General features: G+C 41.4%; 1 protein-coding gene across 2 annotated transcripts in view; it reads right to left on the bottom strand.

The window, feature by feature from the left end:
- The window catches only part of Grin2a (glutamate ionotropic receptor NMDA type subunit 2A), a 399,257-nt gene that overhangs the window by 27,234 nt on the left and 350,310 nt on the right, over positions 1 to 21,713 (bottom strand). For both annotated transcript variants that reach the window (XM_035447964.1, XM_035447965.1), the window contains one exon: positions 8,407 to 8,594. In XM_035447964.1, the coding sequence (XP_035303855.1) occupies positions 8,407 to 8,594 (188 nt within the window). The remainder of the gene's footprint in view (positions 1 to 8,406; positions 8,595 to 21,713) is intronic.

Here is a 21,713-nt window from a genome sequence, read left to right as displayed (position 1 = left end):
AGCTCCACCCAAGGAAATTAAGCTTGGAAGTTGGATCAGGGCAGATTGAAGTTGAAAATATTAGCAGCTCATCCAGTGGCCCAGAGCAATTTATGAAAGTCCTAATTAGCTACAAAAAGTACATCTCCAGTTATAGGAACACTTTGCACTCCAGCTGGCAGCAGGGAGTCCCTAACTGTCAAAAGCACCCCACCATGTCCTTCAAAGGAAGAACAGCTGACAAACAAGAAATGAGGATATCAACACCGAACCACTTAGAGTAGTGGTTCTCCACCTATGGGTCACAACCCCTTTAGGGGGTCACATATAAGATATACTGCTTATCAAATATTTACATTATGATTCATAACAGTAGCAAAATTACACTTAAGAAGTAATAACAAGATAATTTTATGGTTGGGGTCTCGACAACATGAGAAACTATATTAAAGGGTGGCAGCATTTAAAAGGTTGAGAACCACTGACTTAGAGGCAGGAAATGGTTCTTTCAATATACATCCCTTTACTGTTACATTACTTACTTCAAGATTTGGGGACATCAATATGCTGGGTTAGTGTTTCCCAAAACTCTAGGGCAGAGTTGTTGTAGAATGCTACAGCAATTACTAATTTGAATTACTAATTCAGAACACAGCTGTGGTTCCCTCAATTTACATACAATCTAGATGAACCTTTAAAGCAGTTACCACAACACTGCCAAATAAAAGTGTGAGGTGTTCAGTGCATTCATCTAACACAAATTATGTATTTATATACATATACATATATATATATATATATTCAACGTTTCATAGATAACAACTATCATATATGCTTAAATGTAGTATAACAATGATCATGAACTAGACTAAAGCCTGGGGGGAGTCCCAGAAAAATGAATTGATTTGGCCAAAATGTTTATGTGTGCATGTATTTGAATGTTCACACCTGTGTTGGCTCATCTGTGCACGAGGGTTTACATGCACATTGTGCGTGCGTGGGAGTGTGTGTGTGAAGGTGTTCTTTAGGAGCTATCCACATTTTATTTTGAAATAAGTTTCTCATTGAGACTTGAAGATCTCCAACTTGTGACTTATTATTGAGCTGCAGGGTCTGCATCTCTGTACCAGCACAGCACAGCACTGGGCTCACAGGCTCATGCCACCATGACTGGCTGTTTACATGGGCACTAGGGATTAAACTGAAATCCTTATGCCTGCACACTATAGACTTTATTGACTGAGCCATCTCCCAGACCTTACTTATACAAATATAAAAACAACAGAAATGTGTCATATTTTCCAAGTATTTCACATGTAAAATTTATTTTATGTGCCTAAACATGGCATAATACAATAGAGTGTACCATATAAATAATGTATAAAAACCTATGATGATTTATTAATGTGATTATTAGTATTTTTATTTTCATTTATTCAGTGGATTTAGCATGTACTGGGGACAAATAACACATTTCAGAGTTTAAATGGAAATCCCATAGAGCAAAGTGCAAACCAGTATAGATAAACATTAATGTTTCTTGGGAAAAAAAAATACTCTTAGCTAAGGTGACAGGCTGCTGTGGCCAGGATGTTATATTTTTATGTGTGTGTATGAGTGTTTCTGTGTGGATATGTGCACATGCTTATGCATGTCACCATCAGCCAGAAGAAAGTACCAGATTCTCTGAGCTGTAGTTACAGGTGGGCATGAGCTGCAGAACATGCGTGCTGGGAACTAAACTCAGGTCCTCGGTGTGAGCAGCATTCCCACTGTGCCATCTCTCCAGCCTGTTCGTAATGTTTTAGAGCAGGGTTTCTCAACGTTCCCAGTTCTGTGACCTTTAATCCAGTTTCCCATGTTGTGGTGACCCCCAATCATAAAATTATTTCACTGCTACTTCATAACTATAATTTTGCTACTGTTATGAATCATGAAGTAAATATCTGTGTTTTCTGATGGTCTTTGGGCATCGTAACCCACAGGTTGAGAACCACTATTTTAAAGGAAATAAGATCAAAATGGTACAAATAAACTTGGTTGAGTTTTTACATTTATAATAATCTATACAAGTTGTTGGCCACAGCATCACTACTTGGGAGATGATTAAAAATGCCAAATCTCAGTCCTTCTCAAATGAAATCTTTGCTTTAGACAAGACCCTTGGGTGATTCTTTTTGTCTCCTGAGCCCCACTTTCCTATACTGCAAATACATAGTTAAGATGCATTCTATAGCATTGTCAGGCTATATATGATGTACTTGGCATGATGCTGGGTCATCCACTAGGAGCTAGAATAACAGCTCTCTTCCAGGTTTTAAGCACCATTTGCTTACAAATAATATATACTGTCATTCCCTTGATGCTTCTTTTCTCCTTGGTTGTCCTGTGGATGGAACCCATGGTCTTGTGCATTCCTGTAAGTGCCCCCATGAGCTGCACCCCAAGCCCTTGCTTTCTTTCTTCTTGCCTCAGCATTCTCAAGTCTGGGATTGCAGGTATGTGTCATTGTGTCTGGTCTGACCTCTCAATATCTTTTTGTACTGGCCTTTGTATACCAGAGGATTTTGACCTCTGTAATGTTCCTTTTCCTTCCAAATCCCAGAATCATGTTGAAAATCCCAAAAACTCACAAGCTGTATCAGCACTAAGAGGTCCCTTGTTCACCTCTACTTTGACGCCAGAAATTCCATTCTTAACTGCCAGGCTCAGTGAGCCTCTGTGTTCAATTATGTCATCTTTCAGGTTCCAGGGAGATACCAAGTGCCACAGAAATTTACTAGTCATTGGGTCAGTACATCACTGAAGCTCCTAGGAACTCTGGGTTTGTTCTTCTCTTTCTGTACAGTCTCACTGCTCTGTGTTTCTTTATGATGTATTCTTTCCATTTAATCTCATTAAAATCTAGTGCTTCATAGATGTTTGATGAGTCTCTTGTCTATCCAAGATGTCTAGTAAAAGTGCATGTATGTATAGTCTACATATTTTACATACATTTTTATGAATGGATTGTTGTAAATATATTTCTATTTTAAATTTACATATTTTAAATGTATACATTGTAAGCCACTTGTGAGTGCTTTGAAGAAAAGAGCAAAAACAATTATACCCTTGTCCTGGATCAGCAGTGATATTCCTCAATAAATGTTTGGTATTGGTACTGATGGGACCAAAAGGCACTCAGGAGCTTTTTGACCTAGGAACTAAAGATTCTATAATGCATCCCACTGACCCAAAGGGGACATGGATGACGAGAGAAGGAAAACATTGTCTTACTACAGTTCTGTGCATCTTTAGACATAGATTAGTGGCTTTCTTCCTAGGGAGGTGACCGGTAGATTTTACATAAGAGGTCTTTCTATAACCAAACACTTCACTCAGAGGTTATATTTACGCAGCCCATTAGTAAATTTTTTTTATACTTTTGACACTCATTAGACTCATAATCGTCCACTGGAGCTACTCTATAACAAGAGATAAACACTCCATTCTAAGGGATGAATAATAATTAGGTACTGCTTGGCACTGTGCTCTTTACAGGTCTAATTTTAGAGCATAATTAATCCTGCTGAAACTGCATAAGATAAGTGAAATATTTATGCAGCTGTGTTAATTCATGTATTTACTCCTAGAGAGACATTCAGAATTGGACATGGCTTTCCGGGAAGATTATCTTAAGATGCCCCCTGGAGCAACGTCATTTTCTCTTCCATGTCTTTGCTTCCAGATGGCCTCTGAAGATGAAGCTGAAAAGACACATTTCCCAACCCTAGCAGTGTGACTGGGAAAAGCAATGAGCCAGGATATAAACTATCTATAAGAACCCAATGCTCTATATGTGAGCATCTTGAGCCAGGACATAAACTATCTATAAGTACCCAATGCTCTATGTGTGAGCATCTCAAGCCAAGACATAAACTATAAGAACTTAATTCTCTATATGTGAGCATCTCCAAATGCTGCAGGGAAGGAGGTCCCTGTTCAGCACCACAAGGAAGTATCTGGGATATTTATTACCTAACTGTATTATTGCTAATATATCACTGACTGAGCTACACTGAACATGAGCATCATACAGGGATGGTGATGGTAGATAAGGGAAAAGATGTTGAAGAGAAAGATGGTGATGACGGTGGTGGTAGAAATAAACATGGTGATTATAGTGATGTCAATGCTGATGGTAATTATGGGAACTTATGGTCCCATGATGCTGGTGTTTCTGATACTAATTCTGGGGATAGATGGCAATGGGAATGATGATGGAGGCGCGGTGATGATAATTATTTTGAGGCTGATGGTATAGACGGTGGTGATGGTGGTGGTGATAATAAGGATGAAAGTGATTGTGATTATGCTGCTGATGTTGATGCAATTATAATTATGACAGGGGTGGTGGCAGTGATAATGACGACAATGATAGTGTTGATACTGATGCTGATATTGTTGGTGAAGATGGTAGGGAAGTAATGGTCGTGATGGTGATAGTGATAATAATGAGGATATTGGTGGTTGTGGTGTCGATGGTATTTTTACCGATGATGGTGGTGGTGATAACAAAACTAAAGAAGAATATTTTGGTTTTAGTGACTGTGATGATCATATTATGAAAATGATGATGATGTTAATGATGATGGTGATGATAGAGAGGATGAAGTTCACAACTTACGTTTTTGAGCCATATTATGCTGTAGGGTCTGTGCTAAGCTATGATCTTTACACGTATCCCCTCATTTCATTTTCCATTCTTATCATATAAAAATATCTGAACCTACACACAAATGAGTAACTGAGGCTAAGAGGTAATTTTACAGAAGTATTTGTAAGAAGAGCAAACACAGATTTATTTCAGATATGCACTGAATCACTTCTTCCTGTAGTGCCTATTAACATCAAGTGTCCAATCAATCAACTTTTCCAGACATCTTAGAAAAATAAAAAGAATAGGACTTTTTCTTAACTGGATTCTTTCTGAAGTAGAGATATCACCACTTACAGGAAAGGGAAGTTGCAAGCCCCTTGAACTTCAGTTTCCACCTTTGTAAAATAAAAATGAAGAGGTGGTTCTGGAGATAAACTAAAGAATATATGTAAAGCATCAAGTATGTTGATTGACATACTCTGTTTTCTAAAGATATCGGCAATTTCATAACAGATGCTACAAGAGTGACAACAGCAGCGAACAGGGCTGGAGTTAAAGCTTTCTCATTTGACAGATACCCATCACATTTAAACACTTCCTGTCAAATGAAATCTAGCCTGACACCAAGCATTCATCCATACATGTCTTTATGTACTCAACTCTTCATTGACCTCTTACGTTCAGGGTTCTGTGGGGACTAGGTCAGCCTATGAAGAGGAGTGAAAAAATTGGTCCAGTGGCATCACAGTGTTTATTCCCCTTATTCTTTCTCTTCCCATAAAGGAATATATGCCCAATATTTTGGGTTTGGGGTGTGTCATCTGTTTTGGATAGGAGAGTATTAGAAGACAACCATGGAACCAAGCAGAAACACCCCATGTCCATACACAGCAAAGTGCTTCATTTGTGAAGAAAATACCTTCTTCCAGGTGACTAGTAACAGCCTGTCTGAGGTCCATAACCAGCATGCATGTGCAGAGGTCACACACTTCACTCATTGACTTCATCTCCATCAAAATCATCCAACCGTGAATCCAGGCTTGCCCACTCCATTTGCACTTCCCTCAGAAAAGTCAAGGCATCTTGTTGTGTGCCTCTGGGATTTTACAGCAATAGCTGACCAACATAGCCACAAATCACAGTTACACAGCAGAGAACATGACCAGTGATCCAAGGAAGAAACAAATGCCCTGGAGGGAATCCTGAGAATCAGATGTCCTTATTTGAGAGGTAAATATAAAACACATTTGAAATGTTTGATGGTAAAATGGTGCCAGGTACCATAAGAGTAACAGAACTGTGCTGTTTTCTGGGATTTTGTTTTTTACTTTTTTGTTGTTTTTTTTTTTAAATGGAGTGTGCTGGATGTCTCTACAATTTTGTTCAAATGACTGCAGAACCTGGAAAAGCTGTTGCTGCTATTGATGCTTAACATACTGCTATTATTGGTCTTTTTATATAAATATAAATATATACATATATAATTTGAATTTTTGGAAACTTTGGCTGTGCTGTCTTCTTTTTTTTTTTTCGAGACAGGGTTTGTGCTGTCAATTTTGGAAAAAAGTATCCCAGTTTACCGTGTTGAGTTGGTATTGTACAGAAGTTAACAGCCATATTGGTCTAGAAATGTTGAACTTAATTTTTTTCCATTTGTGAAGGGGTAATGGTATTAAATATGTGAGGCCTTATCTACATGGGTTTGATTACAAAAACTAATAAAGTATACTCTAAATAAAAAACAGTAGAATGTTTGATGGCACTGTAAAAATTAAGGAATTAGCTTTGTGAACTGAGAAAGAAGGAAAGCTACAAAGAATTATAAACTCCTTTCAAACCCAAACCAACATGTTTATAAACCTTTGCAAAACTCATATCATGTTTGACTACAGTGGTTGCTATATTTTATCCTCTCAGCTATACACAGCATGGCACAGTCTGTAATGTGTCTGACAGTATGCTCCATCCATTTCTGAGTGGGGCTTCTGTCCTATGCCCTGAGCTTTTGTGTCTTGTATTGAGGGAGTACCAGCCTGTGCTCTATGCTGGCATTCTAATTCCTGTCTTTGCATCAGCCACCCAGATAGAAACTATGGCTTGGAGGGCAGGACATTAAAAGCCATCTCATCATGCTAAGAGATGTGGAGAGATTACCAGCTGCTATGGTTAAATGTTCATGTCTTTCAACCCTGGGTCCCCATCTGGTAACACTGTTTGGGGAAGGCTGTGGATCTTCTAGGAGGGTAGAACTTTGCTGCAAGAAGTAAGTCACCAGTGCAAGGCTTGGGGTTTTATAACCAAGCACCACTTCCTGTGTGTAGAAGCAATGTGTCCTACCTCATAATCCTGCTGCCATGTTGGGCCTTAAGCTGTTTATTGTCTGATGTTTGGTCACTACAGTGAGAAAAATCAAGACCCAGCCATAGAATGGAGAAGGGCAGGAGGAAATACAATGCAGTCCCAGATAGCCCCGATCTCATTAGGCTGTAAATTTGTGAGAAGAGGAACTGCAGTTAGTTTGCATATTAGGCAGCAGAAGAGTGGAATTCTCATGGAAAACAGGGGGGCTCTTCCTTTTCTGGGGACTTCCTTTTCTTCATTCCTACACAAGAGACTGAGAATCACCATGTTAGCGGAACCTGACTTGCTTTGCAATCTCTGCTGATAGGTCCAGAAAAGTTTTCCTTTAATTCAAAACTCACGAGGAATGCTTCTCTAAGTTGGAATATAGGGAAAAGATATTAGGACTTAGATAGTGTGTTGGTTAATTCTAACTGTTTACTTGACACAGCCTAGGATGACCTAGGAAGAAAGTTTCAACTGAAGAATCATCTTGATCAAGGCGTGTCTGTGTGGGGTAGTCTTGATTGTTAACGAAGGTCAGAAAACTCACCCCAAAATGTGAGTAGTACTATTTCACAAACACATACTAGAGCTTTGTAAAGAGGAAAAAACTGGCTCAGTGTAAGAAACCAGTAACTCACGATGGAATATCCCCTCTCTGCTCCTCACTGCAATGTAGTTAGCTCCTTGAGCTCTTGCTTGGTTCCCTCCAGTGATGAACTGTGATGTGGAATTGGGAGTCAAATAAGCCTTTTCCTACTTTATATTGTTTTTGGTCATGGTGTTTTATCCCAGCAATAGAAATGAAGCTAGAATGTTATGGTTTGGATCGCAAATGACCCAACCCCAAAAGGTCTTACGCTAAATGCTTAAGCCCTGAAATAGGAATTCTGGGAGGTTTTGAATCAGGAGAGCTGTAACCCTAACAATAGCTCAACAAACCATTTATGGATTCATAAGTTAATGAGCTACTGGGAGGTGATGGAAAACTTAGACATGTGGCCTGTTGGAAGAAGTGGGTCACTGGAGACATGCCCTTGAAGGCTGCACATTGTCCTACTCCCATTGCCACATCTTGATCATTACAGGCTCAGCAGCTTCCCTCTACCATTAGCCTTCCTCACAGTGCACTGCTCCACCACAGGCCTACAAACAACGGGACCTTAGAGGGCAACCTCAGAAACCACAAGACAAAAATAATCTTTTTCTCCTTTAAGTTGCTTATCCTGGGTATTTTGTCATAGCAATGAAAAGCTGACTCACACCACAGCGGGGTTATGTAATGCTGTATAGCAATTGTCCTGAACCTATCCTACATTTGGGGTCACACAAATCCGCAATTTGAAGTACAAGGGGACTAGCCTGGGTATTTCAAGAGATTTGTTGACATCCTTCATTCTGAGCCTTACTTTGTCAAGTACAAGGTTCCTCGGGGTCTTACTTACCATCACCAACAAATTGAAGCAGAGCCAGGTCAATCTGCCTCTTCCAGGGTGAGCCCTTCTGGAGGGCAATTCCATAGCCAGTGGTGGCAAAGATGTACCCACTCCCAATGGTCACCAGTTTACAGCCTTCATCCCTCCCAGCCTTGTAATTCAAGACGGCTGCGTCATAGATGAAAGCGTCCAACTTCCTGAAATGACAAGACACCAGAGAGTCATGGGGTGGCCAGGTGCCATCTCAGGGCCCTGCTCTCCCAGCCAACGCCAGCACCTCACACAGTGGAGATGGTGACTCATGGTTGCTCCAGCCCCTTGTCATAAAAGGATCTATTTTTAATGAGGAGATAAAAGCCAGAACCTTTTCTTTTCAAGTTACAAGAGGCAGCTAAATTAAGACACGAAGAATCCATATACCCAAGTGAGTAAACAGGCAGGTTTTTTGTTTGCTAAGTGTTTGTCCTTAGTACCTCCCAGCAGTGGGGAAATGGTGGCCTGTTTAAAAGGTTTGCCTCAGAACACCATGAACCACTGAAGGACAGTAGAACTAGGTGGTGGCATGAAGCAGTGAAGAGGAATTAATCAGGAGTGAGGCCTTTTTGTTTTAAAGTCTTACATAAATACATTTGCTGTTTACATTACAAAATCATTACACAGTAACATTTAAAAACTCAAGTAATGTAGAATGGTATTAAAATTATGTAAGCAATTCAATAAGTAAGTTACAAAATTCTATAACCCAAAATCTTTAACTATGAAGCGACCTCTATTAGCATATTGATGGGTAGTCTTCTGAGGTTTGTATGCACACACACACACACACACACACACACACACACACACACACACACATACACAAACACAGAAATACACACTAATGTGCAGGGGATAGGAAAACCTTTTATGTAAAGACAAGATGAATAGTTGAGGTTTTGTGAGCCATATGTTCTTGAGTGTAACTGTAACTTTGCTGTAGTGTGGTGTTATGGATTAATTATCTCTCTTCCAAAAAAAAAGTTGAAGTACAAACTCTCAGTATGTGGTCTGTTTCAAAATGCAGCTGTTGGAGATATGACCAGTTAAGATAAGGTCATACTGAATGGGCCCCAATCCAATATCACACACACACACACACACACACACACACACACACACACACACACACACACACTGGTGTTTGCATTATATAAAGACTAGAATTATGCAGCTAGGAGCCTGTGAACAATGAGACCACTAAAATAGACGTTTCTATCTTATTCTCAGAGGCAGCATAGCCCTGCCAACACCCTGCTCCCAAACTCTGAACCTTTATAAATTTAGGGCAGCAAATTTCAGTTGGTTAAGACTGTCAGTTGAGGCAGCTTTGTTAGGGTAACCCAAGAAACCACAGAGTTCTCTAACAATCTGATAATACAGCATGAACGAGCTCAGTTCTGTTCCGCTGCAGTTTCTTTACAAGGCCTGGCTGTCCATCCACTGTAGTTTACCCTCCTTTATTTCACGTCCCTTCCAATGGATTACACCAAGTCATATCACAGAGTGCTTTCTTTTCTCATTTCACACATGCTAAGCATATCTCCATATCAATAAAAACAGTGATCTCTTCTGATAAGTTTACTTTTATTGCTATATTGCATCTATGCTTTGATTTGCTCCATAAACTCTCACATGTGGGCACATCTTTGGAATCACCATGCAGTTCAAAAGTGGGATGACAGGCATCACTTCAGAAGTCCTGTGTGACACCCCCACACTCACCATTTCCCAATCACAAGCATCATGGCATCTTAGGAATGAAGTGGCTGAACTCAATAATTACCTAGAACCCTATTAGTGAATATACACATAATCTCAAAAATTTGAAGTTATCTGAAAGGCGAAAACTGTTACCGTGGAGCGCACTGATGGATGTTTCCATTCTAAAACAGGAAAGAAAACTACATCGGCTATTATTCAACTTCCTGCCGTGGACGCCACTTCATTGTCTTTCTTTCTCTAATGAGGAAACGTAAAACACTGAAGCAAAGAAAACAGAAGTGGCAGAAGAAGATCTATCAGGCTGCATTCTGTCAGAGGCAGCTGCTGAGGGACTCCCTGTGGGAACACAACTATTTGCAAACTTTATAGGTATGTTCATCATTTCCATTTTTCCTGCTTTTGCTGTGTTTTTGTAATGATTACAGGTAAGGCAATGCTATAGGGCTTACATAGTTTATAGAAAGACTCCAAAACTTTTATCCAAAACACAAAGTATTAATCTCAAATCCTGCTCAGAAGGGATCTGCACATTCAGTCAGCAGCAGCAGCAGCAGCAGGAGCAGAAAGCTGGGTGTGGCTAGTGTTACAGGTAGACCAGAGCTGCCTAGAGAAGCAGCTGCAGCCTTTCTGGAAGGGCAGCTATACAGGAATGATGGGGATAATGTGTGGAGAGCTAGAAAAGACATGAGGACTCAGAAGCTTATAGCAGTAGTGGCTTCTCGTACAACCCTTGCATAAGAATGGCCTATTAACATCCCATCACAGGGAGGTAGGGATTTATATTCTTCAGTAGTGTCGTAACTGGAAGTTGTCCTTGGTCAAGTAAATGCCCCCAACCCATGTCCATGCAAGCAATCCTAATCAAATGTAGTGGGTCACAGGAAAAGGCATTAAAATAGGAGGGGTGTGTTGGGGAGAAGAATGGGGCTTCAGTAGGGAAGAGGGAAAGGAATAAGGAAGGGTAGTGGGGTATATAATTAATTAGAGACTATATATATTAAAAAATAAAGGAAAAAAGAAAAGGTTCAAAGCCATTCATAGTGTAATACAAGCACACTGGATAGATAGATTGAGCATATATAAGTCCTAGGCTGGGCTTGGAGGAAGGCATGGCCGCAGGAAAGCCATTTTTTCCTGTTGGATGGCCGGCTCCTCAGCTGTGAGGTAAGGAGGTCATGGTGTTCTGCTGAGATTCTGAGACATCCTAAGATTCTGTAAGTCACCTCTTGTGACTATAAAAGGGAAGTCATACATGGGATACCCTGTCTGTGGTATTTCTCCTCTTTGATGAAGCTGAGGTACTTGCAATGTCAATACTTCACATACTACAGTTGCCATGGAGATACTGAGAACCTTGGTTTTATAAAGACTTTCTAAGTCTCTGCAGACTCCCTCCATTCCTCAAGAAATAACCATAAACACACATTTCAGACTGTATACTTATTGTATATAGAACAGTTCAGCCTCCAGCCCACCTAGTGCTATCCCTGACATCTGGCATCTCATCACACCCCCAGCCCCTTCTAACACACTGTTGGGATACAAATCAGAAGCTAAGCCTGGCAATCATTCAAGAGTTGTCCAGCAGCAGCTTCAATTGGTATTGTTAGGGACAAGCAATAATTCTGCAAATTGGTACCACATTTCATGACACATGTTCTGCTGAGAAAGATGAAGAAATAGGAAAAAGGCATGGCAATTCATGGCAGGGACATAGTTGGTCCTGACAAAAGCACTTATGGATGACTGGAGTGGCTGAAGAAACATATCTTCAGGGCCACAGTCACAGGGAGCCACAGACGGGAATCTGTTCTTCCTGGTCTACTCTCGTGTGTTCCTGGGGCCACAGCAGAACACAAGCAGTGCTAACATTAGAAACTGAAGTTACATGAAGTAGCTTGCTCTCTCTCTCTCTCTTTTCTCTCTCTCTCTCTCTCTCTCTCTCTCTCTCTCTCTATTGTATGTATGTATATATGTATGTATGTATGTATGTATGTATGTATGTATGTATGTATGTATATCTCCAATGATTCCAGCACACTAAGTCTAGATACAAATGGGCACAGACACCTGCATGTTCAAAACAATATCCTTTGGGCTGGAGGAGATGACTCCATCAGTAAGAGCACCTTCTGTACTAACATAAAGAGCCACGTTTAAATCCCTAGTACACACAAATGTCCTTCTCTGACTGCTGCACACGCATGTACATACACAGCACACACACACACACACACACACACACACACACACACACACACACACTCACACACACACACACACACACACACACACACACACACACACACACACGCAAACTCCACACAAATACACCATACACAGGCACCACACATATTCTTTCTTGTCTACAGGAAACAAAGGCAATCCCAGGGCAATTGTTTGCATAAAGCACTTGGCATGCATCACTTCCATTGAGACATCACAATTGCCCAGGGGACAGATGACATCATTCTTGTGCTTTTCTGTTTTGTCTACAGGCATATAAGCTTCTGGAAAACTAAGGCGGTCTTGGATGCAACTATGGTAGTCCATATTCTGCACCACAGGGTTCTCCAGCAGAGTGTTGTCCATGGGAGCTTCCTGTAGCAATGCAAATGTCCTGTTTCTGCAATCTCCAGTGGGAGTGACCTTTGAACTTCAGTTAATGCAGCCAGCCAAGAAATTGAGTTTGTAATTTTATTGAACTGCACTAATTTAGACACTTGCAAAAAAATGGTTGAATGTGGCTGAGAGCCAGAGGTATGGACAATACCCACCAGGTACCCTGTCATGGTCAAGGTGAAGGCTGGGATCGCCAGACTCTGGGCTCTCATTCGTGCTCACAGTCCAAAAGTTGTACTTGTTTTCTGTTTCCAATTGAAAACAGTGCTGTCATTAATAGAAAAAATTAAATTGTGATATGCTAGAAAGAGATCTTTGTAAGCTGGAGGCTTTGGATGCTGCACCTGTATTTCTGAGGCTCAGGTTTTGTTTTGCTGTGGGTTGTGTTGTGTTTTTTTCCTCTCTGCAAAAAGGAGCTGACAGTATCTGCCCTCAGAGGGCTGTTGGGAACAAAGTGATGTTATGTAAGTAAAGCGTGTGCAATGGCCAGCTTATATCAAATGCTTAAAATGCATAAACGCATTCATTTAAATTCAGTTTATGGCTAAAGGCCCCACAGGTTTTATGCACCCTCTGTAATAAGTCCAGTTGCAAATAATTTGCCTGAGTAGGCTTCTTTTATCTATTTCCATTATTATTTTTCTCCTTATGTTTAAACAGACACATTTTTGAAAGGCTACAGCAGCCAAGGCTCTAGGTGTAGAAGGATGAGAGAATTTACCTATTGTGTGAATTGCTAATTGTCTGATTGGGAAGTTGAGACAGTGAGCATGAGCTTGACTGGACTCCATCACCCAGCTTCTAAGTGTCCAAAGCTGGATTTAGATTTAGGAGGATGCCAAGGCCACAGAGACCCTCTAGGACTTAAATACTAGGGGGGTTCAGTTCTGTGTGCTACTTAGGAAATTCAGATTAGGATTTAACACTGTAACTCAAGCCAGATACAAAAGAAGAAGCAAGGACGGGGCAGATCAGTAAGAGTTTAAGGGCATCTGGTTGATGATTCAGCTCTTGTCTATTCCCTAGCAGACATCTAGCATGTAGGTCTGGAGTTGCCTGCATGGGGCACTCTTCCTGGATTTACTATGTCCTAATCTGTTGGGTAGCTAGTTGCTAATGGGCACAGACTCTTGTTGGAAACAAAGGATGAAGAAGAGGAAGAGAGTTCACAAACATTTGAGGGATTTGAGCTGTAACTTCAGGAGATAAGAGTGATGAATCCGGCTGCAGATGGGTAATTGGCAGTGCTGAGCTCTGACCAGCACAGAGAAAAGGCCAGCCCTGGGGGCCTCCATCCTTCAGAGCTAAGTGTCCATGTGAAAGCACAGGCCTCATGGGGAGGGAACCCGGCTACATCTTCAAGAGGAAAAACCAGCCTCTCACCTTTCCAGCTAAGTGCTTTTCCCACTGCACAGGAGGAGGCACAAGGTCAGGATCTTCCTGAGGTGACAAGAGTCCTGCCTGATACCCTCCTGGAGTGGGGACAGTGCCCTATCTGGCACGCTGAGGCAAGCACAGCCTGTTTTCAGAAGCTCCACCCTTCTTGTGACAGAAACAGAGGCTGAAACCCCAAACAGCACCCCCATCCACACACACACACACACACACACACACACACACACACACACACACACACCCCACACACACACCAGATTTCACAGAACCTGTAGATGCCATCACTCTCTGTTACCAGTAGTCCTCAAGGAACACAAACAAGTAGAAATGATGGTAACACTGAAGAAGAGAGGGGACCAGACCTGGCTTCTGTACAAGGAAGCACAGGCAAGGAGGGGATCTCACAGGATCCTGGAGTACTAGAGCCTGCTGACTTCCAGCTGGGACTTCTGACAGCTCTGGAGAGCTCTGCAGCTTCACAGGTGTGTAGATCTGACCTCATCACTTCAGTGGGTCAACATGCTTATATCTATCTAGTGCCCTTGAAAGGCCGCTCTTAGGCCAAGCTATTTGTTAGAAAATTTGATTACCCATACTTGAGTGAAGACTGTACCCCATCATTGCAGCATGGGTCCTTTTTGGGAATGGGACTTGTGTTGCCAGGCAGCCTGAAATTTCCTAATCAAAAGCTTCCGGTTTTAGCTCATCATCTTATGCATGTTTTCAGATGCTCTCTAGGGGTCTCAGCACATTTAAAGGCTAATTATATAGTTAAAGTTAATTATTCATTCATTAACATTCAAGAAGCCTTTAACAAGACAGTGACTTGTTCTGATGAATTAATAAAACTAGAGCGTGTGTGTGTGTGTGTGTGTGTGTGTGTGTGTGTGTGTGTGTGTGTGTGTGTGTTTGGAGGACTAGCGTCAAGTGTTATGAAAACAGAAACATCTCTTTGATGATAACCAAACGCATTTTTTTTTAGGTTGTGTCAAAGCTTTGCTAGGAAAATGAAAAGAATAACACATCAGGGCTGGGAGATAGCTCAGTGGGTAAAACACTTGCTATGCAAGCATGAAGACCTGAGTTCAAATTCCCAGAATCCATGTGAAACCTGGACACAGTACTCATACCTGCAACTACAGTGTTCCTACATCAAGATGGTAGGCAGATACAGGAAAATCTTTAGATGTTCGTGAGTCATCCTGGTGTACACTGTGACACATGTGTGCACCTCCCCCACACATACTTCAACAGGTTACTTAGCACATTTAGACAGCTGTGGAATAGTGCACACCACTCACATTCTTCTTCACCAGCTCTAGCAATGAGGCCTTGTCACAGACCTCTCTGAGCCTTGGTTTTCCCTTCTCCTGTAGCGCTAGGTGTTAGGTAGGTAAAATGAAAAAGAAGGTGTTTTATAATCGCAGACCCTGATGAAACCTGGGGGACTGGAAAGGTAATTTTGTATGAGAGAAGTGTGCATGGATTATGAGCAAGTACCAGACACAGGGCTGTTGGCAGAGGGCACTTATGGTTCCCAGAAGGTACGTACTGCTGAGGCTTGACAAACTTTGCACATGTTCACTAGGAAAGAGATAGTCAGCCTATACCCACCCTCAACTAGGCTTGTCCACAGCTGGCTTTAAGAAAGTAGTTTAGGCTCAATTTTTCCAAACATTTTTAACACTTATCCATCTACCTATTTATTTATTTATTTATTTATTTATTTATTATTGTGTGTATGTGCACATATGTGTGCACCTGCATGTGTGTCATGAAACCCATATGAGAACAGAGTACAATTTCCAGGAGTGTGTTTTACATTCTAACATGTGGGTTCTAGGGATGAAAACCAGGCAGGTGCCATTACCCACTGAGCTATCCTGTAGATTTTAGGCTCACGCTTTTAAAAAATTATGTGTATATTTATTTTAGTGATTGTGTGTGTGTGTGTGTGTACATGCATATGTGGGTCTTTGGATATGGAACTGGAGTTACAGGCAGTTAAGAGCCACTCAACGTGGGTGACAAGAACAGATATCCTGTCCTCTAGAAGATCATCAGGCATTCTTAATCACCATGCTATCTCTCTAGCTCCAGGCTCACATTTTTGACTCTGAGTTTGTGAATGCAACATTGATATCAGAATTACAGACATTAATTAATTTTATAGTATATTCCATTAAGCTGACTTAATCCCAGATCAATATCTTGCCTGGCATAGTTACATTATCCCTGACCCATTTTTTATTTTGGAAACTGTTTTCACTGGAGTCAATTCTTTGTAAATTTTATGAAGATCTGATTCATTGATCAACTTCTGGAGCACAACAAATTCAACTAATTTATGATTCCTGCCATTTGGGATTTTTCTTTTGTAGTTACTATTTTCACCAAGTCTAATTCTCTTGAGTTAAAATTGTACAAAAATACAAAATTAGAAAAGAAGATTCCAGTCATCTATGGATTTTTAATCAATAACAAATTTCATCCTGTGTGTTTTTAGCTACTGTCAGCTTAATTTGTGTTGATTATTCCTACAAAGAACATGCACTATGAATTGGAATCAAAAGACCCATGGCTAGTATTTATTTTCACTGTGAAGATTCTGAGTAAATTTTTAAGACAGACAAGAATGGTTGAAAAGTGGAGACGATTTGAGAGAGGAAGAATAGATGCCAATAAAAAGAGGAAGAGAGAGTGGGGGCACAAGAAAGAGAAAATCAGGAAAGGAGGCAGAAAGAGAAAAAAACCTTCAAACACCCAGATGGATAAAGAGGAGTGGAGATAGATGGTAAGACTTCAAGAGACAGACAGGAAAGAGGGGTGATGGACAGGGAGAGAGAAGACAGAAATAGCTGGAGTGAGGCTACAAGGGGGCTGTGCCCTGGCCCCAACTTCAGACTCAGGAAAGGACAAGGAAAGAGAGAAGACCTCTGCTTTCATTCTATTGAATTCACTTCCGACTAAAATTGATTGCATCCAAAAGGTGGTGATATCATAGATTAGTGTTTGGAGTTTTCAAAGAATCAAACTGAAGTCCAGAATTCTCCATTCAAGAAGTTGTACAGGGCCTATAATTCCACCCACTGTAGACACTGTGAGTGCCTGCACTGAATCAGCATTGGGCTTCCCACATGCAGGGGACTCTGGGTTGGAGGATCAGGCTTGGCCACATGCTGTAGGAGATGGGCCAATCTGTGCCTCACAAAGCCTTGATTTCCATCTGACCAGAAGGATTGCATGATCCTTCTTGTGTGTCCATAGCAGGGTGAGATAACAGCTCTAGACCTTCCTGAGGAGGATGGAACGCTGCTCAAATGCCATTCTTTCTCCTCACCAGAGCTCACGTTCTGATGTAGGAGAAATATCATTTCTCTGGAAGGTCATTCTCATATGGAGTTCTGATACCAAGAAACATTTTCCTTGTTCAGACTTTCCTAGAATGGTCACTTCCTGCCAGATGCCATGTTCTTTGCCTGAATATTCCAACACTTTCCATTCACATTCCTATGGAGGGAACAAGTTAAAAAAAAAAACCTTTCATATATATTTATGTGTATGGTTGTTTTGCATGTGCATACTTGATGTCCGTGGAGGTCAGAAGAGGGCATCAATCTCCTGGGACTGAAAAATGGCTGTGAGCCGTCAGGTGGATGCTGGGGACTGAACCCAGATCCTCTCCAAGAGTTTCCAGTGCTCAATTGCTGAGCCATCTCTCCAGCTCCTGAATAGTCTTTAAAAGATGTTTGTTTAATGTGAGTACCTGCATGTATGTCTATGTATCATGAGAATGCCAGATGGCTTTACAAACCAAGAATGGGTGTCAGATGCTCTGGAATTGGAGTTACAGGTGGCTGTGAGCCACAATATGGATACTGGAACCAAACCAGGTCCTTTGCAAGAGCAACAAAACTCTTAACTATTGAGCCATCTCCACCAGCCCCAAACAGCATTTTATAAGTGAGAAGGGTAGAGTTTGAGAGGTGAATTAACTTGTGTAAGATTTCCCAGCTGAGTTTTAGCAGAGAGCACATTTGAGTCTAGGATGCTGAGTCCCAGACACCCTGTCACAATATAGAAGTGATGGGATACGAAGACTTTGTCAGGTCCCAGGACACAAGGAATCTGTACATCCAGAAAACAAAAATGAATGAATATAAATCAGTCACTTTCTAGAACATGTGGGATTAAGTGCCAATAGCATCCCTAAATCAATGTATCTAATTCTCCAAGGAATTACAGGTCATGATATTTCATAGATATAGGGGACAGGCTCAAAGAGGTTACTTAATTTGTCAAAAGGCACACAGTGAATAAGTTAACTAGACCTGGAGTGTGAAATTGAGTCTTTCTCACTCCTAAGTCCACAATCTACCATGTAGCCACTCGGGAGGCAAATTAAAAAGCCCATCAGTTGACCATAGGAGACCAGAAGTTTCAAAAAAGTCTGAATATTTTAACTGAGGGTTTCTATTTACAACTTGCAGAAGGGATTCATTAAGATGTTTAACATGGATGCTCAACCAGTAGCCCTCAGCTGAGCAGAGAAGCTCCAGCATAGGGAAATGCTTGAGTAAACTATGATGCATAAGCACGGAGGTTTTCCCAGCAGCCCCAGAGAACGACGGCAAAAACACCTACAGATCCTACAGATCCGGAAGCTCATCAAAACATATTAATTGAAAAACTTGACCTACTGCATATAGTTGGAGAGCATCTGCAGAAATAAATGTTGTAATTACAGATGGAGACATAAATAGATGCAAATATATACAGCCAAGGTCTAAGAGAAATGGACTATACATCAAATCAATGGCCATCCAGGCAGAGCTGGTTTGAAGTTGGCATGTGGTCAATGGGATATTTATTCATCTCTGGTTATTATTTTCATTTTTGTTCTGAGAATATGTTTTATAATGAGAAGCAGAGAGCAGGATGGTCCAGGGCAAAGCTCCTAGAACTAGTTTACTTCAATCATGAAGTTCACTGGTTCTGTGCCTGAGCAAATGACTTAACCAGCAATTATCTGTCTGTACAGCAGCCATGCCAATGAGCACAAGCTCAGCAAAAGAAGGCTGTGAAGAAGATATGGGGACTGATAATTAAAATGTATGTGTTAGGTTCCAACATGAATTGAGAGCCACCCAAGCAACTACAAATGGGAGGCACAAGAAACCAGACAGCACAACAGTCACCCAAGGGTGGGGTACTCTCCCAAGGTTTAACACTAGACACATGTGCATTGTGCCTCCCTGTGGAAAACAACCCCATTCTCTACAGCACGTCTGCAGATGGAACCTGAAGTAGCACATGTCCCCAGATGCCAAAGGAGACTTCCCTGCAAGTGCTGGCACTGGAAACCTGCCAGGAGGTGGTGCTGAAAGATTCCCATTGTGATTTCTGTGGCCTTCATGAATAGTGTCAGGAGGTACTAAACAGGGTCTCTGATGATGTTATTAACTGAGGATCTTGACATAAACATTACCTAGGGTATATAATGGACCTTAAGTCCAATGGCCTCAGCCTTGTCAGAAAAGATACACAGGCAAAGAAGTCAATGTGGACATGAAGGCATATCAAAGAGGCAGCTATGAGTCAAAGGAAACAGGGCCCCCGGAAGCAGAAGCTGGAGAAGCTGAGGAAGTGTTCTTCACTAGAGACCCTGGAAGGAGCATGTCCCCATTGTCATATTGACTTTGGACTTATGGTCTCTAGAACTGGGAGAATGCATTTCTAGTTGGAAAAGCCAGCATTCTACGGCAAATGCTTATGAATGCCCTCAGACTTCACTGCAGTAGGGGACAATGTCACCTGTACACCTACATTCCTTTTTCTCTGGTTGTTTTGAGACAGGTCTCAATATGTAGCCAAGAAAGGCTGCAAATTCATGATCCTTCTGCATCTGCCTTTCTAGAAGTGAGTTTCGTTCACAGGTATGTGTAACAGTGCCCAGAACCCACTGCAATTATCTACAAGAGGAGGATAGTGGGGATTGCCTGTGTTTGCAGTTGAACCAAGGGCTCCCTTTAAGATGCAGATGAAGTCTTGCAATGGGTGCTAGATGATTTTAGAGCCTGAGCCAGCCCCACTAGTGGAAGACTCGCTCTTCCAGGGGTTTATGAGACAAGACATTGGTAAAAAGACTATCTGAGGTTTGACACTTCAATGCTGTGACCATTAGTACCTGGTAAGTGGGGGGCCTGCTTGTAATTTTAGCTTTTGGAAGAAAGGGCCCTGTCAATAAGACATAGATGGTCAAGAACACAGACTCTCTGCTCCTTATCCTACCCCTTGTAACAAGCAGATCTGACCTGTCTTGGCACTGCCCCCTTCTCAGGTCAAAAAGAGGGCTAACCCATCGTGGGTCAGACTCTGAATGCTGGCTCTACCCCAAGCAGGTCCTTGGGCAGGCTGCTTACTCCCAAGCCTCAGACCCTTCTGCAAAGTGGAGAAGTTGCACATCCAGCAAAATGGAAAGGTGGAGAAGCAGTCGCAGATTTGAAGTTCCCATGTGAACTCAGCAAATAGTGAGAGAAGACACACAGAGAGAATACAGAATTTGGGCTGAGACAATGGCTCAGTCAGTAAAGAGCATGACTTGTAAGCAAAAGGACCTGAGTTCATCCTCAGAACCCAGCATCCTTAATAATCCCAGTGCTGACAAGTCAGAGACCAGAAGACAGACAGTCTGCCTGACTTGGTGAGTTCTAAGCCAGTGAGAGACCCTGTCTCAAGAAACATGGTGGGCAGGGTTCTGAGGAAGAAAACCTGAGACTGACCTCTGGCTTCCACACACATGTGCCCACACATGTATACAAGCCTACACCCATGCATACACATGTAGGGAGAGATCTCTAGGTACATGTAGCACTACACACATGTTTAAAAATAAGAACACAGAATCATACAGGGAGTTCTGGCTTCTTCATGTTTCCCAAGATAAACCACACTGTGTATAGTTCTACTCTTAAGATAAGGAGTACATTTTTGTCTCTGGGGTCTTCATTTGCTGTATCTATTTCACATTTGCTTTATCTATTTCAATGGAAGGAGAAATATTCCTTTGAAAATAGCAATAAAATTTCAAAAAAGGAAGAGACATGTTGAAATGGAAACCTCCACAAACTTGGCACCGGTTTTATATAACAATGGGCAATTAGAGGCACACTGGCTGTGTATTGTCATAGAGATGGTCACCATTGTTACTGTCTTTAAATTGTCTCTGGAGCAATACTTATTTATTTCAGATACCCTGTTTCATCACTCTGTGCTTGTGTCTTGTGTTCCAGAATAGAAGACAGAAATAATGACAGTCGTGGCTACAATGTTGACACAAGGTTTAAATAAGATTGTGCTGACCAAGCCACCCAAACAGGACCTTCCCACAGGTCAATGCCCAATAAATGTTACCCGTTGGTAAGAAATACATCATTTAGTCCCAAAACAATTCAAAATGTAATAAAATGAGCTTCAGATGGGTAGATACAGCAATTTGAGTTAAGCACATTCAGATGTGGAACAGTGTTGAAGGCTTC

Source organism: Cricetulus griseus, chromosome 7, assembly GCF_003668045.3.
Source record: "Cricetulus griseus strain 17A/GY chromosome 7, alternate assembly CriGri-PICRH-1.0, whole genome shotgun sequence".
NCBI lineage: Eukaryota > Metazoa > Chordata > Mammalia > Rodentia > Cricetidae > Cricetulus > Cricetulus griseus.
Note: the sequence above shows the minus strand (reverse complement) of the source record. Positions and strands in the feature narration are given on the sequence as shown.